The sequence below is a fragment of the Aythya ferina genome (assembly GCF_964211825.1).
Source record: "Aythya ferina genome assembly, chromosome: 7".
NCBI classification, from domain to species: domain Eukaryota; kingdom Metazoa; phylum Chordata; class Aves; order Anseriformes; family Anatidae; genus Aythya; species Aythya ferina.
The window spans coordinates 9,252,883-9,268,047 of record NC_140302.1 but is presented as its reverse complement, the minus strand read 5'-3'; the positions used below and the strand labels follow the sequence as shown (position 1 = coordinate 9,268,047).

The window sequence follows — 15,165 nt, the reverse complement described above, 5'->3', positions numbered from 1 at the left end:
ATGGTAAAGTATGGTAGATGCTTGCTTTGTAGCAATCAGTAATTGTTTTCTGGGAATTGGGTGGGTAGCTGCAAGTATGAAGTGTAAACAAGATGCATGCTTGGGCCAAGAAAGCCCAGTTTATCCTGAGGGCCAAAAGGTTTTATCCATCTGTTCAAAATAATGAAAAATCCATCTTCTAAAAATTGAGCCTTTTAAACTTTTTGTTTACAGAATGGGGTAGTACGAAAACAGGTGAACAAGATGGTCTGATAGGCACAGCTATGAATTGTGTGCTTCAGGTTCCAAAGTTCCTACCTCAAGAACAGAGATTTGATATTCGGGTGCTGGTAAGCTCTTGTGTTTGTTGCATGAATATTAAATGATTTGCTGCCTGCTTGTGTGTTTAACCACTCCAGCTCCAAATTAAGGAGCAGCCTCTACAAACTTCATTGGCCGTGTCCTTAGTGAAGTACTTAAAGGAGGTTTCCGTAAGGTCCAGGGAAAACTCAAAGATTTGACGACTTTGAGCTCTCCTTTTCTTTGTGCATGATGGGAATAAGTAGATGAATTGTGAGAGACTTAGGTAAATAAGTCTGAATTACCTCATTTGCAAATGTCTTTTCAATTTTAGAAATATAGTGGATGTTATTGAGATAAAGGCAGCGTCAAATTTACTTCAGCGTACATAAAATGCATCTGTGGCCTAAGAAACACTAAAACTGTATGTGTGAATGGTCTTTTAAGAACAGAAGCTGAAGGTTGGACCCCTGAATCCCTAATCAATAAATCAGATCTCACCTTTAAAAACATTTGAAATGGTTTTATTCAGAATTGAAAAATCTTGTTTATCAAACTGTTTTATAAAGGTGTTAGTATGTATGTTTCCTGAGAAATATACAGCCTAAAGACGTTTTGATAATTTTTTTTAATGTGTGTAATATTCTTTGATTTTCCAATTCTTGCAGGGATTGGGTCTGTTGATCAATCTAGTAGAATATAGTGCTCGGAACAGACACTGTCTTGTCAATATGGAAACATCATGTTCTTTTGACTCATTCTGTGCGGGAGAAGGAGATGATAGCCTAAAGATAACTGGACAGATTGATGCTGTTCAGGCTTTAGTGCAGGTAAGAAAGGAGCCAAAAATGTGTTTTTCCTGTAATAGTCACCATTTTTTATTATCAGACTTTCAAGGAAGAAGAAAGAACTCAGCAGCAAAGATGCTTGTCAAAGTTTTTTGTTACGCATTTTGAGAATGTAATACAGCACAGTGAGGGAAGAGGGGTGCTACTCACAACTTGGCAGCATTATTACAGACATCTGAAAGCTGCTCTTGTGCTCTGTAGAGCTTTCTTGTTCCTGTATAGTTTATTCCTTGTGCCATTTTTAAGCAGCTGTAAAAATTAAAAGCTACTTGTCTCATCTACTTTGCTTTCATAGATTTTTAAGTACTGTTTTTATGGGAGTTTAAGACCTTTTTTTTTAAACCATGCTATATCAGGTTTTTAATGTGAATATAATGCATGTGGGTTTGAAACACCATTCTTAAATGTTGAATTGACTAACTTCTTAAAAGAAATCCACTAATAATTTTGGTGAGTAAGCTCCAACATGCAAACGAAAATAAAAGTAAGTAACAGGATCATTTACAACCTTTTAATTTTAATGGAGATAAGCTTACGGATTTTTAGCAGTTGTTGTATTTCGTTATGTGAAATGACTGTCCAGCAGCAGACAAAAATGTCAACAATCAGGATATTAATAATATTAAGTATTTCAATGTACACAGCTGTGCAAAGCAATATTTAAAACTGGTGGTTATATGATTTGGGAAGTAATTCACAAGATGTAAGTGTGTAGTACAAGATTGGTTAAGTCACACTCACCTTAAAATGACTTGCTAAGTCATCTTAAATTACTCTTTAAATTTTCAAATTTTTACTTTTTACATATCAAGGGAAAAGTTAACAGAGCAATTAGAGGATAGTTCACATGAAAAGAAAAAAGAGGATTGGTAAAGAACAGAAATTGACAAGAAAATTTGGCAACTTTTACTCTTGACGCTGTCTCAAAAAAGCAACTAAGCATTTTTGATACCTAAGAGGAATCTGCCAGTTGCTTGAACATTGGGGAGGGAAGGAGTCAAGCCTTTTCTGTAGAGCACAGTATTAGTGTTGTGATAAATCATGTTACCCTTTGAAGAAGAAAAGGGTATTGTAAAGAATAGTATTGAAAGCTACCTTATTAATGGGTGAATTGTGAAGGAGAAATATACTTTCAAGTATTAATTCCGTGTGTGTAGGGTTTAATTTATAATTGAAATCTTTCTGAAATTTTCCTTATCAGCTATTTCTTGAGCGTGAGCGAGCAGCGCAGCTGGCCGAGAGCCAGACAGATGAATTGATTAAAGAAGCTCCCACTGCTCAGCATGATAAGAGTGGGGAATGGCAAGAAACAAGTGGGGAGATACAATGGGTCTCCACAGAAAAGTCAGATAGTACTGAAGAGAAAGATAAGAAGGAAGAAGATGATGAAGAACTTGATCTTAATAAAGGTATGTTGGAGGGTTTTGATGAGCTCAGAAAAAGGCAAGAACTCTGTGATGGTGTAAACTCTTAACTTGTCTCCTACTTCCTGTCTATCTGCAGTCCACTAGGCTGAGATTTCCTCAGTGTATTCCCCACAGTACTACTACTTACTTAATAGTGCCTTCTCTCTGTCAGTCCCTTTAAAAATAAAAAATAAAAAATTAGGTATGTTCTGTGTAAGAAATTCTGAAATGGAACTTTATAGTTTATAGCCTTTATAGTTTTCAAGGCCTTTTGCAGAAGAACAATATCTGCCTTAATTTCGTATTCCACTGTGTTTTGACCCTTCTTGTTTCATACTCAATTCAGTTCTTTTCTCTTTTCCCTGATTTACTTCCATGTATGCTGCTTCTGCCTTCTGTCCCCATTTTCTTTTTCTGAGTTCTTCTTGCTCCATCAGTGGTATCTTAGGTACCTGTGTGATGCCTTGATGTGCCTCATCTTTAGGAATTTATTTCAGGAATTTGAACATCTTTAAGCTGAATTACATGGTTTGTTTCTGGAAAATACAGCTGGTCAAAAACATTAGTCGTTCTCAGTTGAGTGGCTCATGTTAATCTTCTGATAGCAAATGCACTATCTTGCTTTTTTGAGCCTTGCTCTATATTCTTCTTCCTTTTTTTTTTTTTTTAATTCCATCAGCCATTGTCTGTAGCTATTTGTGGCTTGTCCCCCAAAATGCTGAGCCAATAGCAAAAAGTCCTGTATCCATTATTTGTAATATGAAAATCTTCTCTTTTGTGCAAATCTCATTGGCTTATAGCATCACAGGAAACATATTTGTATTTTGTTGTTAAACATACAATTTGCCCATTGAAATGGTATGACGATAAAAGTGCTATAAAATACAATGAATTGAAAGGGAATGAACACCATTTTTCTGTTCAAGAATGTCTGCTAGCGAGTTAAGTAAGGAGTTTGATTCTTGCCTCTAAAATCTCAGTGCAAAAAGACATTTTGTTTGAGAAAACAGAATTCTGGAAAGTGATAATGAAAGATTGTATTTGAAGCAGTAAAGGATACCAGCTGCTTAGAGGATACAATACACTGTTGTCTCTTTTCACAGCTCTTCAGCATGCTGGGAAGCACATGGAAGACTGCATTGTGGCCTCATACACAGCATTGCTTCTAGGCTGTCTCTGCCAAGAGAGTCCAGTAAGGGAATAAGTCAATAACTCCAGTAAAATATTTAGTGAAGTAATAATTTGCAGTGTTGAAATGGTTTTATTAAATCAGGGTTCAATGTGAGCTGGTACACTGATGAAGCTAACTTAATGTATATAGTTCTATGGAAAATTGCCAGAAGCATTCCATCCAAAACAAATCTTTTGAACATCAATATGTTTATCAAAGAAAAACAGGAATTGAACATTTAACCTCTTCTACCTTTCTAGTGTTTGTTGTTAGTCTTAGCTCACAAATGAACTAACACTGGAAAGGTGAAGGAAGGTTGGCTAACCTGTTCTATAATGATAACAGCTTGCTTCATTTTTCAGCAGTTTCAATAAGCAAGTTAACAGCCAATCTGTTTTTCATCTTAGTCTGCTATTTTATTTCCAGTGAAGTTTGTATGAAATTGTGTATGTCCACATTAGTTGAAGATGATTGCCTTGGGTTGGAAATACATAATGGAAAGTTGAAGTTAAAAATGTGGAACTCTGGCATTTCAAAACTTCATAAACTTTCCTGTCAAATGCATGCTCAAATGAAGATGAGGTTCAGCATGCCTTCAGGCTAGTTTAAATTTACCATGATGGCAAAAATGTTCTTGAGCGTTCTGTTCTGTACTTTACACCTTAACTTTCGATTACCTGTGTATAATTTTAGTGTTTGGACAGGTACTGATAGTAAATTCAAATACTTTCAACCCCTGACAGTTATGAAGGGAGATTGTTTCCACATCAGGAGAATAACCTCGTCATTTCTTTGAGTTCTTGATAGCCTTGGAGGTCCTGGGGAGGTCTGATGTTGGTAATGATCTTTAACAGGGAAAACAAGTTGCAGGAGTTGCTGTTTCCTAGAAATAAACACCTTTAAATATATGAGTTTTGAGGGACTTGAATCATAGAGATGACAGCAAAAAGCTATCTTAATCATGCTATGAATATATTTGTCTTGCATCTCATGTGAAGAGTAACATAGTTCTCGGTGTTGGAAAAATATGTCACAAATTAAAACTTTTTTTTTTAATTTCTTAGATCAACGTGACTACTGTGAGGGAATACTTACCTGAAGGGGACTTCTCAATAATGACTGAAATGCTTAAAAAATTTCTCAGTTTTATGAATCTTACTGTAAGTAATGCATACATACATATACATATATATATTTAATTTGATGGGTATAGATATTTGTGTAATTGTGTTATCTGCTAATAACCCATACATTTTTAGAAGTTTTTACCATTTTCATATGTCTTCAGAAGAGCTTTAGGGGGATTATCTCTGTTTTTAGGTACTGAAGGCCTGTTTATATGATACTATTGTAGTAAATAAAAGGAAGCTACTCTGATTCCATTTCAATGCTATCGTTCAGGAAAATATTGTGAATCTTCTTCCTGATCCTAATTATTTTTTACTGATAAGTAATTCTAAACCCTAAAATTCTGATATGAGCATAGCTCTCAATATTTTAGAGGTAATATTGCACATGCTTATTTGTTACTTCTTTCTCTTCTTTCAGTGTGCTGTTGGAACAACAGGCCAGAAATCTATCTCTAGGGTGATTGAATACTTGGAACACTGCTAGATACTTAACTTCTGCTGCAGGCACTCTAATGCTGGAGCTACCCTTAGACAAAAGAAGAAGTCATGAAAGAAGTCCTTGAAGGATATACCAAGAGCATTCATCTGTGTCATTCGTGTTCGGATTTTTAAGGCTACCTGGTCTCTTAACCATGCATTCAGCATTTTCTAAAAGACAGTTACTACATCAATCTGCAACTATCAAAAATGAGGGGAAAAAGGTTCTGAGGAAAGTAAATAAAGAAACCATGCTGTTTATGATGCAGTGCAGTATTTAAATATTTTTGGCAGGGTTTACCCTCCCTATCTTTTTTTCTTGCTTTGTTCGTGACAAGTTTCAAGGGGAAAACTTGCTGCTGATAGTGCAACTGCTGTTTACTGTTGAGCCACTGTTTCATGCCAGCCAGGTGCAAAGGCAGCTTAGCTACTGAGGTATCAAATGTCCTAATAAAGAAGTTCTGGACAGCAGCACCGCTCCTATTTGAGTTTAATTTGCTCTTGCTTTTTTATTACTAGATTATTCCAAAATCATAAAATATAAATTTTTAAATACTTTTGTGATTTTAACTACTGTCTATATTTAAAATTTGTTGGAATCCAAAGAGGCGAGGATTGGATAGTTTATTTTTTATACTGTTTTGATTGAAATTAGGTTGTTGAACTATTTCTCAGTTCTAAAACTGTCATGGCCCATGTACTGTAAACTGATAGACCATAACACTTCGTAGATCCAAGAAGCATGCAAACCCATAGACACATAAAGCCATTTGAGAGAGGGTGTGTTATCCGTAAAATAAACAGCAATTGTAAAAAAAAAAAAAAAAAAAAAAAAAAATTGTACCCTGTTAAAAATAAATAAATAAATAAATCCCAGGTTAGTTTTACACTTCTAATGAGCAAAACCTTTGAAATACTGTTTTAATTGTTTCAAGGAACCGCTCAAGATGTATTTTATAATGTTCAATACAAAGAATTTGGATGTTATAGGGGGAAGAATTTTAGAGAAGCTAAAACACCAATGGGGATTAATGGTTCCAGCTGACATAATCTTTCTATTTCATTCTTCTGTAGTATGACAAAGTTAAAATGCATACAACACAAAGCCTTAAATTGCTGATATAGCTAAGATTTTGTTCAGTCTGAGGTCTAGTTCATAGCAAAGCATTGTGTTTGAAGACTTAAATGGAACAAAAAATCCCAGAAATTACATGACTTTGTTTTTAAAAAGAAAATAAACAAAAAAAAACCTTCTTGCACTCATTATTCAGACCAAAAGAATTGGTAATTATTTTTATTAAGCTGGTCTTGAATATTTGCAGACTGTTCTGAGATCTGCTTCATCGACATTTTTAAATACCTGTATGGGTAGTTACATCATGTTATTCCATTGAATTTGTAAAACTTGAAGCCATAAAAATATTAGTTCTATGTATAATGAGGGGGAAATAACAGGAAATCTAACCTGCTTTTAGATCTTGTGTTATTTCCATGTATAAAGTTACAAACTCGTGCTTTTGTATCAGTGCCAGCTGTAAATTTTTTACATACAGTGGCTGCCTTCTATGTCTTCCTATTTTTGATAATGCAGATTGTTGGGAATTCTGTAAGGAAGTAACTGATTAGTGGCAAAAATCCAATGTTGGTCATACTTTTTTGCGTTTTCTCTCATCACCTTCTAAAACTTAGTGTATCAGTGTAACTTAGAAAAGTTTTTGAGGTTGTGTTCCCCTTTGTTTAAAAACTAAACAGAAACAGCTCAGTATTGAGAAACAAAAGCTGTATGTCAATCATCTCTACCAGGAGGAAATTAACGAGTATTTTGTCCATCTAGTCTTCTGATTTCAGAGATTTTCAATTGCAGTTGGATTTCAGAATGATTATATAGTTTCTGTGGAGTTATGGCAAGAGACAATACAGATATGATGTTGGGGGGGAAAGCAGGGACAACTACCTTTCTTTGTTACACTGGTAATTGTTTGGGAATTGATTTACCTCAGTGTTTAACAGTTTTTTTTAATGTAACTAATTGTCAAGCACTGACAAACGCAGATTTTTTTTTTTGAGGGTGGGGGGAGAAATCACCCTGTGAACTGCAGTGCATTTTTGTGTGTTAGACCCTCAAATAACTCTGCATTAAAGGGTACTTGAGGCCAACTTGCAAATTAAAGTTTTAAAGTAACTTTTTTTTCCATTGTAAATATTTGTGTAAATACTCTCAATTGGAAATTAGAACAAGTAGAGTACTTTTCTGAATCCAATCCTATTTTTATTTTATACAGTATTTCTCAGCTGTGATCTTTGGAGCAAAAGCCAACGGCAGGAAAAATAGTTTGTACCAGTTTCATGAAGTATGTCTTTGGGTTTTTGTAAATAATTTTAACTCAAATAAAATTGCTACTTTCAATACATATCTTGTCTTTTAACATGTAATAAAGCACTCCTCTGAGTGACTGCAGAAAAAAAGGCAGTGTCAGGTAAATTTTCAAAAGAAAAACATAATATAAAAAGAGGCCTAAAGGTAGTGCTGTATTTTGCATTGGTGTTTTGGGACAACAGAATTAAGTGCCTGGACTCCAAGGTAATTGAACCAACTAGGGCTTGACATTTTCTGGAGAGTTGGTGAATCTCTTGATACATTTTTGGAGTTCTCCACACAAGTTGCTATTGATCTGAAAGCTGAAGGGGCATGTGACAAATCTGAAGAGCTGTAGTTGAAGTAACAAAACGTGTAAGAGCATAAGGGTAATGGGGCAGTTTGTTTTATGGTGATCCTTTTTACATTATGAAGAACGTTAATAGCTGCTTTCTTCAGCAGAAAAAATAGAAAATTGTGTTGTTCTTTTTGTTAATAGGAATGATGCTTTAATTGATTCAGGATGAATTTTTTCCATGTAATTTTCTTAATTGATCCAATTACGATACAGGTACAATATGCAGAAAGTCATCAGCTATAATAAGGACAATTGAAACTGTGCTGTGTCATCTAATTGCCACTCTAACAAGCATCAGCATAATGGAATTTTATTTCTGTGCTGTGAAGGGGTCCTTCTGCAGTTGGAAACATGGAACAGTATGTTATTAGTATGTGGCACTGTTAAAGACAGATACAGCTTTATGTAGGCAGGTGTTTCCCATGAAATTCATAACATCCAGTAAAAAGTATTTCCTCTAGGCAATTTTATCAGTAGCTATGTAATGGAAGCATTATTTGTGGGTGCTTTGAGATGACATCAGCATCTTCAGATAAACAGGACAATTGTGAAGCTTCTATAGATTTGGGAGTCAGCCTTTCACATAGATTATTTCATTTTCAGACTGTTCTGAAAAGCAGGGTTTCTGGATAATGACAAAGTAGTCTGGCATGATCTGTATAGCACTGATTTATTAGAAGCTTAATGTAAAAGCAGGTGATAGCGTTGGAGATGATTTCTCAAGCTGGCCTAATGGACTTTGTTTTCTGCTGTCAGCAGATGGAGTCTCTGAGTGGGAAGACAGGACGGTGATCACAAAGGTATAAGAGCTTTCTTCTTGCCCTGGAGTGGAGCATCTGTGCCAAGTGTGCAGCTGGAGTAGTGCAGTTCTAGGGAACTGTCACTGCTGTATGGCCACTTCTGGGTGGACAAAGATGCTGGTGGGAATTACCGGGTTTAGTTCTAACTTTTCTTTAACAGGGCATTCTAACGGGCATTCTTGGTGTTGACCATGTTTGTAGGCTCAAGTGACTCACTGAACTAATGGAGATGTTTTTGCTGTCAGATGCACTAGCAAGTATTCTGTTTTCCCTCATTTTCCCTTTCTGGACATCAGTAATTTCTTCTTTGGGTATGTGGAAGTCACAGCGTATTTAGGTAGCTGGGGCTGTTACCAGACCCAGCCTATGTTGCCTTTTCAGTAGAGTTCTTTTTCTTCCTTAATGTGCCTCCTTGTTCAAGCAGGAAAAAAAAAAAAAAAAAAAAGTGTACTTGAGTTCAAAAGATAAAGGAACTTAAGTTCTTGTCATTCTTCTGTATTAAGTGCTTCTTTATATATATATATATATATATATTTTTTTTTTTTTAATTATTATTTTTTGTTTTGAGATTGGAATTTGTCCTGAATCTCCTTGCCAAACATTTTCAAAATCAGGTCAATGTAATTCTTGCTGCTACTGTTTCTCATCCTACATGTAATACTTTAATTTGCCTCTGGATAAAGGACACTGCTAGATTCTTTTAGATATGTGGAACAGAAGCCATTCGTATATGCTCTTTTTTACCTGCGCTACAGATCCCCTGTCTAAGGGACTCCAGTTTATTAAGACATTAGCAGCACCAGTAGGTGCAGATAGTGTTACTGTAAATAAAAGTGAAACCATTATAAATAATGGAACTGCCTGAAGTTGTTTTCCAAAAAGTAGATTGATTTACTAATGCCACAAGGATCTTCATTGCAGTTTTTGAAAACTGACCTCGATCTGCAACTATAGCGAAGTCTCAGGTTGCCATGCTTGGTATGATAGCTGTTGGTGACAACAGGCTCTGCCCGGAGATGTTGTAAAGTATCCTGGAGAAGGCAGACTCACTGGGAGGAAAGAACTACACTAGAGAGAGTGCCTTAAATATGAAGGACGCATTTGTATCTTTTACCTCTTTTTATCCGAACTGTACCTCCAAGTCTCCTAAACCCCATCTTCTGGTACTATGCAGTGAACTTCTGTTTCATCAGCTTGCAAGTAAAGGCCAAAGAATTTCTTGAAATGTGTTCTTGAAAGCTACATTACTAAGTAATAAAAAGAGTTGTGAAAATGTTAATACCTAATTCCTTTTATATCCAGTACAGACCTTAAAATTCTAACCTTGCTTAGGTAGTCCAAAGTTATCTAGAAGATTCGTTGCTGAATAAACATTAATAGTAGGGTAAACTCCTGCAGTGTAAAACTTGATGATACAGAGTAGATGACTGATGCATTTTGGAGTAAATGGAAGAGCAGCAGGGATTTTATTTAGATTTGCTGTTCAGTATAGGAATTCTTAATCAGTTTCCTGTTTTATAACGTAAGATTTAGTTGTGTGCATTTCTTTTTTCAAAAGTGGGGGAGAAAGAGTGTTAACCTAGAACACGGAACAGATTAAATGGTTCTCATTCCACCTGTAAAGATGACCTTGTGATTGCATCCTAGTATGACAGTTCAGTGTTGGTCAGGTGAGTGAGTTGGTGTGATGGTTTTTTTTACTCTTTTGGCAAAACTTTCTAGCTCTGTCACTTGACCTCCTTAAGGGGATTAAGTGTGTTCTTTCCATTGAAAATAAAGAATAAAGACACTGAAAAGAGAATGCTCTACTGGGAAAAAGGCTGGAGTCAAAGGTGCACTGAAGACTTCATGTTTAAGTGTGGAGATGGTTAGTTGTCACCTGAAGAAGTATTTTTTAAAGATCTGAAGCACACTTCAGCAGGTTCTTATCTTGCATTTTCTTTTCCTTTAGTTTCACTGAAGTTTAATGAATCCAATAGAAACTAAAATGAGAAAAGTTACAAGGGTTATGATTTGAAGGAAAAAATGAAACAAACCACAAATGCATAAACTAGAAATAGTTCAGCTCTTTCCAGCCAGTGATAGACATGAAAGTGTTAATTTTGCTATGATAAATGCCCTAGCAACAGTTCCTGCTGTTTGGGTTCCTTCTCCATTACAGTATTGTATCTGGTAGGAAGCCTACAACATAGTTAAAGTAGTCTAGATTCAGAAGTCAAGCAAGCCCTGCTGAAAAATATATGGGAGAGTATGTATGTAGATAAATGCATCCACCCATTTCTCTCTACCCCTATGTATTTTTCTGTTACTGCAGAACTAATGCATAAAAATCAAAGTGAAGGGTGTTTCTGCAGAAATATGAGTGAGAAGAAGAAAGAAGTTGCTTTGGTATCAAATGAGTCCATTCAAAATACACACACACATTTTCTGGGAATGATCCCAAAGTTCTACAACTTCTGTTTTACAGATGTGGTGTTGGCCTGTTGTTCCACAAATTTGGCTCTTGGTAACATTTCTGGGGCAAAGTTTTTAAAATATCCAGCCTGCATTGTTTTCCTGTCAGCTGTTTAATTTATAGTTAGGATCTGAATGGAATTTAAGTACAAACCGTAAGGAAAAACTTGCAATGAGATTACTTTGCATCACAGCTTTACTCTTAGGCATGAATTTAGGTTCAAGATGTTGATCTTCAGGTTACTGAGCCTCAAACTTAACAAGTAGTTGATTAATGTATTACATAAAATTGTGTAGCATTGGTGTTGTTTTGCTGGCTTATATCAAAGTTTTGTCTTAAGGAGTTTTAGGGCAAAGCTTGCTTATCCAATTAAAACGGTCATCTTGCTTTTCCAGTTTCAAGTGCTAAAATGAAAGATTAGCAGCAGAAATGGAGCTTCATAACTAAATAGAATTGTACGCTAAATAGAAGTGATGCAAATGTTGTTTGTAGTCTCCTTTGTCCTAGCTATTTTTATAACCTGGCAGTATATTTAGTTTTACTATTAAAAATCTAATGTTCCCAATAGAAAAATCAGATTGGAATTTGTGTGCTGCATATAGTCATGTCATATACATCTGATTTTAAACTGAAAGCTTATCTCACAACATTTTTTTTCCTTCATTTTTTCCTTCAATTCTTTAGATTACAATGAGATTCTTATTGAGGATCTTGGGGGATGGGGGAGGAATAGCTATTTTATACCAAGCAATCATAAAAATTTCTTCTTTCTTCTTTAGGTGTAGGTTATACTGGTTCTTGAAAAATGATTTCAAATGAGACAAAACAGTATTACACAAGGCTTCACATGTCATGTATTCCTGTAGAACATCACTTAAAACTGTTGGGACAAAAAGGTACTCTAGACTGATTTGCTAGTCTATTATATATCCAATTTAAGACTGTCAATAACTTCTCTTTAGAGAGGACTAAATCCATTTATGTTCCTCAGAAGAGGATATAAATATACAGCTATCCTATTGTTGTCATCCCATGTTAAGATGCTTATACGAAGATTAAACATACTGCAACTGTAGTTTTGCTTAACACCATGGTTAGCCTTCAGATTCTCAGCAAGGAGAATTGGATCATGCTGCAAAAATGTAATTTCAGCTTTTTAAAATCTTATGAAAATCACTTAATGTGCCACAGTTTTTAAATTTTGCACTAGCTGGGACCAAAGTCGTTCCTGAAGTACAGCTACCTATGTAATTCTACCCTTCTCTGTGAGGATTTTCAATAGATATGATTTTCAAAATGCAGAATTAAATGTCTGAATATTCTCTTAAGCTAAGTTCAGTCTACACCTTTTCCTGTGAGAAACGCTTGTCAAATGCTCTGTATATGTGTAGTTCTCAGCAAGACTGAAAAACCTCCTGAATCAGTATAGTGTGAGCATGAGGTCAGACCCAGGGGAGGGTGGCTGGGAGAGGTCCATGTGGCCAAGCCTATGCATTTGAAGAACCACTTGAAGAGCAGCAGGGGTGTGATGCCAAATACATTGGAAGAAATCAGCATGTTTACACAGCTTTGCTGAGGTCAGTAGAAGTGGCCAGCTTGGACTCTGGCCTAGGAGCTCAAGCTGTTCACAAAGGAAAAGATGGAGGGGAAGAAGGTTCTCGATCGGGCTGCTTCTACTGAACACCATCTTCTGCTGGTACTGGAACCCCCCTGTGTTTCCCAGGCCTGAATGCAACCCCCTCAGTGTTAGTGGAGTCATGGCTAGCATCTTTCCAGGAAGTGGAGCACTCAACACCACTGGACTATACTTTGTCCCAGGTCTAGCAAAATAATAAATTGCATGTTGGAAATGTTGCAGCCGGGAGAGCCAAATAAGTTCCAAACCCAGATTTTACTTAACTACTTTCATGCATGAGATTCCACTTGTGCATTTAGAGAGGTGGAGATCATCTTCCTTTCAAAGGGGATTTTAGGAAGATACGTATAATTAGGCTATCAGGAAGAGCAGGACTGTTCTGCACAGCCTTAGTCACTGGCTTGGTTGATGATGTTTCCTCAACACCACGCACTTATTTCAGGAGTACATTAAATTTCCAGTGTCCTGAAGATAAAGTGAGAATTCTAGAGACTCAGATTTATGAAAGGAAATAATGTTAGCATGCTACTGCTAAAGCTTGTTGCCCATCCTTAACAGAGACATAGTGGGGACAGAAGACTTTTAACTAACAAGCTTTCCATAGAGATGAAATTAGAGCTAGAGAATTGAGTAGAAGGCTGGCTATGTAAACTCTATCAGAAGTTCGATCAACATCTGGGCCTGGCATATGGTTGCACAGCACTTCCGAAGTGTCAAGTATTTCTTGTAAGAACAAGATGGCACTGAAGAGCTCTCAGGCTCCACATGGGCTAGCAATCAGCTGGTGAGTACCCTTCGCTTCCTGAATGAGTTTCCAGTAGTAGCTCATGCTGTCTAGAATTAGTTATCTCCCAGCATGTTGCGAAACATATCACCTACAAACACTTGCATCGAAGACTGCATGCACTACTGCACCACTAACAACTTTGCTGCAATGCTGAGAATTTAACAAGATACAGCAAAGGTCTGCTTTACTTTGGTGGTATGTGTACATCTTCAAACATGATGGCAGGTTCCAGAACCAGACTGGGAATAGGTTGCCAAGTGCTTTGTTGGGAAACAGCTTTGCTTTCTTCCATTGACTGCAGTTGGAAATCACGATACACAGCTGAGATCTCTTTACATCACCTTCTATACCTCTTCCACCATCTCTTTTTGACATCAACACTTAAAGATTTTACAAGAAAGAAGTCCTTGCTTGTAGACATGCCTAAGACTTGCCCTTCGGTGTGAGGAATGAACTTTTATTCTCTTCTCTTCTTGTTTCAGGGAAAGAAAAAAAAATCTCTTGATCCAATCCTCAAGATTCTTCTAAAATGGCTTCTGTTTCAGGACATGCATGCTGACTTCCATCAGTCTAAAGTCCCAATTGATTCTTGGTTTATGGCCCGGATTTCCAGTGCCAGTTTCACAGAAATACTGAGCATACTGAAATTCAATCCTGAATTTGCACAGCACAGTAAGGACCAGCAGAGACCAGTCTGCTGTTTACTCAGGAATGAACTCACTAGTGATAAATGCAAAGCAATACACATAAGGAAAAATAGCTCCACATTTACAAGAAGTTAGATGGTAAATTAGCTGTGGCCAGCAGGACAAAGTCTCAGACTAATTACAGCATATGGCAAAAAGACAAGTAAAACGTTAGGCATTATTAGGAAACAAATTGAAGAAAAAAAAAGAAGGAGACATCTTCATCTCACAGAATGTATCTGTGATGTTGCCTTGCTTTGAATACAGCATAAATTTGGGGAGAGAGCAAGAGAGGCAGAAACAAAAAGCAGCCTCTTCATTTTCTGCTCTTTTGCTTTATAACCTGAACTGTTAGCCTTTTGCAACAGGCAGAAGAGGTTCGGTCCAGAATTTTTCAGCTCAAAGCAGAAACAATGAGGGGAGGTATCTGTCAGGGAACAACAAATGCAAATACACTGTGGAAAATGTAACTTAGAAATGACTGTTTCTCCCAAGAGCTCTCCTTTGCTCTTCCTCCCAAGAGCAAGTCCAGTGCAATCACTAAGCAGTAGAACCTAAAATAAGCATAAGGAGGTATATTATAATGCAGAATTAAGGACAGAATTAAACTGTGGAACTTGCTACCTACCCCACAACACTGGGAAATGTTCACGCTGAACTTTTTGCTACTTGGCATTAGCTTTCGTCTGTAAGGCAGCTAAAAGTCACTGAATTGTGGGAGGGAGTAGCAGAAGGTCTCCCCGATATCTACAGTAGTTGGACTCCTTTCAAATCTG

At 36.5% G+C, this 15,165-nt stretch overlaps 1 protein-coding gene across 1 annotated transcript in view; it reads left to right on the top strand.

The window, feature by feature from the left end:
- Positions 1 to 7,722, top strand: part of WAPL (WAPL cohesin release factor) — a 72,952-nt gene extending 65,230 nt beyond the window's left edge. Inside the window, 6 exon segments of the mRNA XM_084525320.1 lie at positions 214 to 329; positions 948 to 1,109; positions 2,329 to 2,536; positions 3,637 to 3,725; positions 4,769 to 4,864; positions 5,253 to 7,722. Of these exon segments, the coding sequence (XP_084381446.1) occupies positions 214 to 329; positions 948 to 1,109; positions 2,329 to 2,536; positions 3,637 to 3,725; positions 4,769 to 4,864; positions 5,253 to 5,318 (737 nt within the window). The 3' untranslated portion in view covers positions 5,319 to 7,722.
- The last annotated feature ends 7,443 nt before the right edge of the window (positions 7,723 to 15,165 follow it).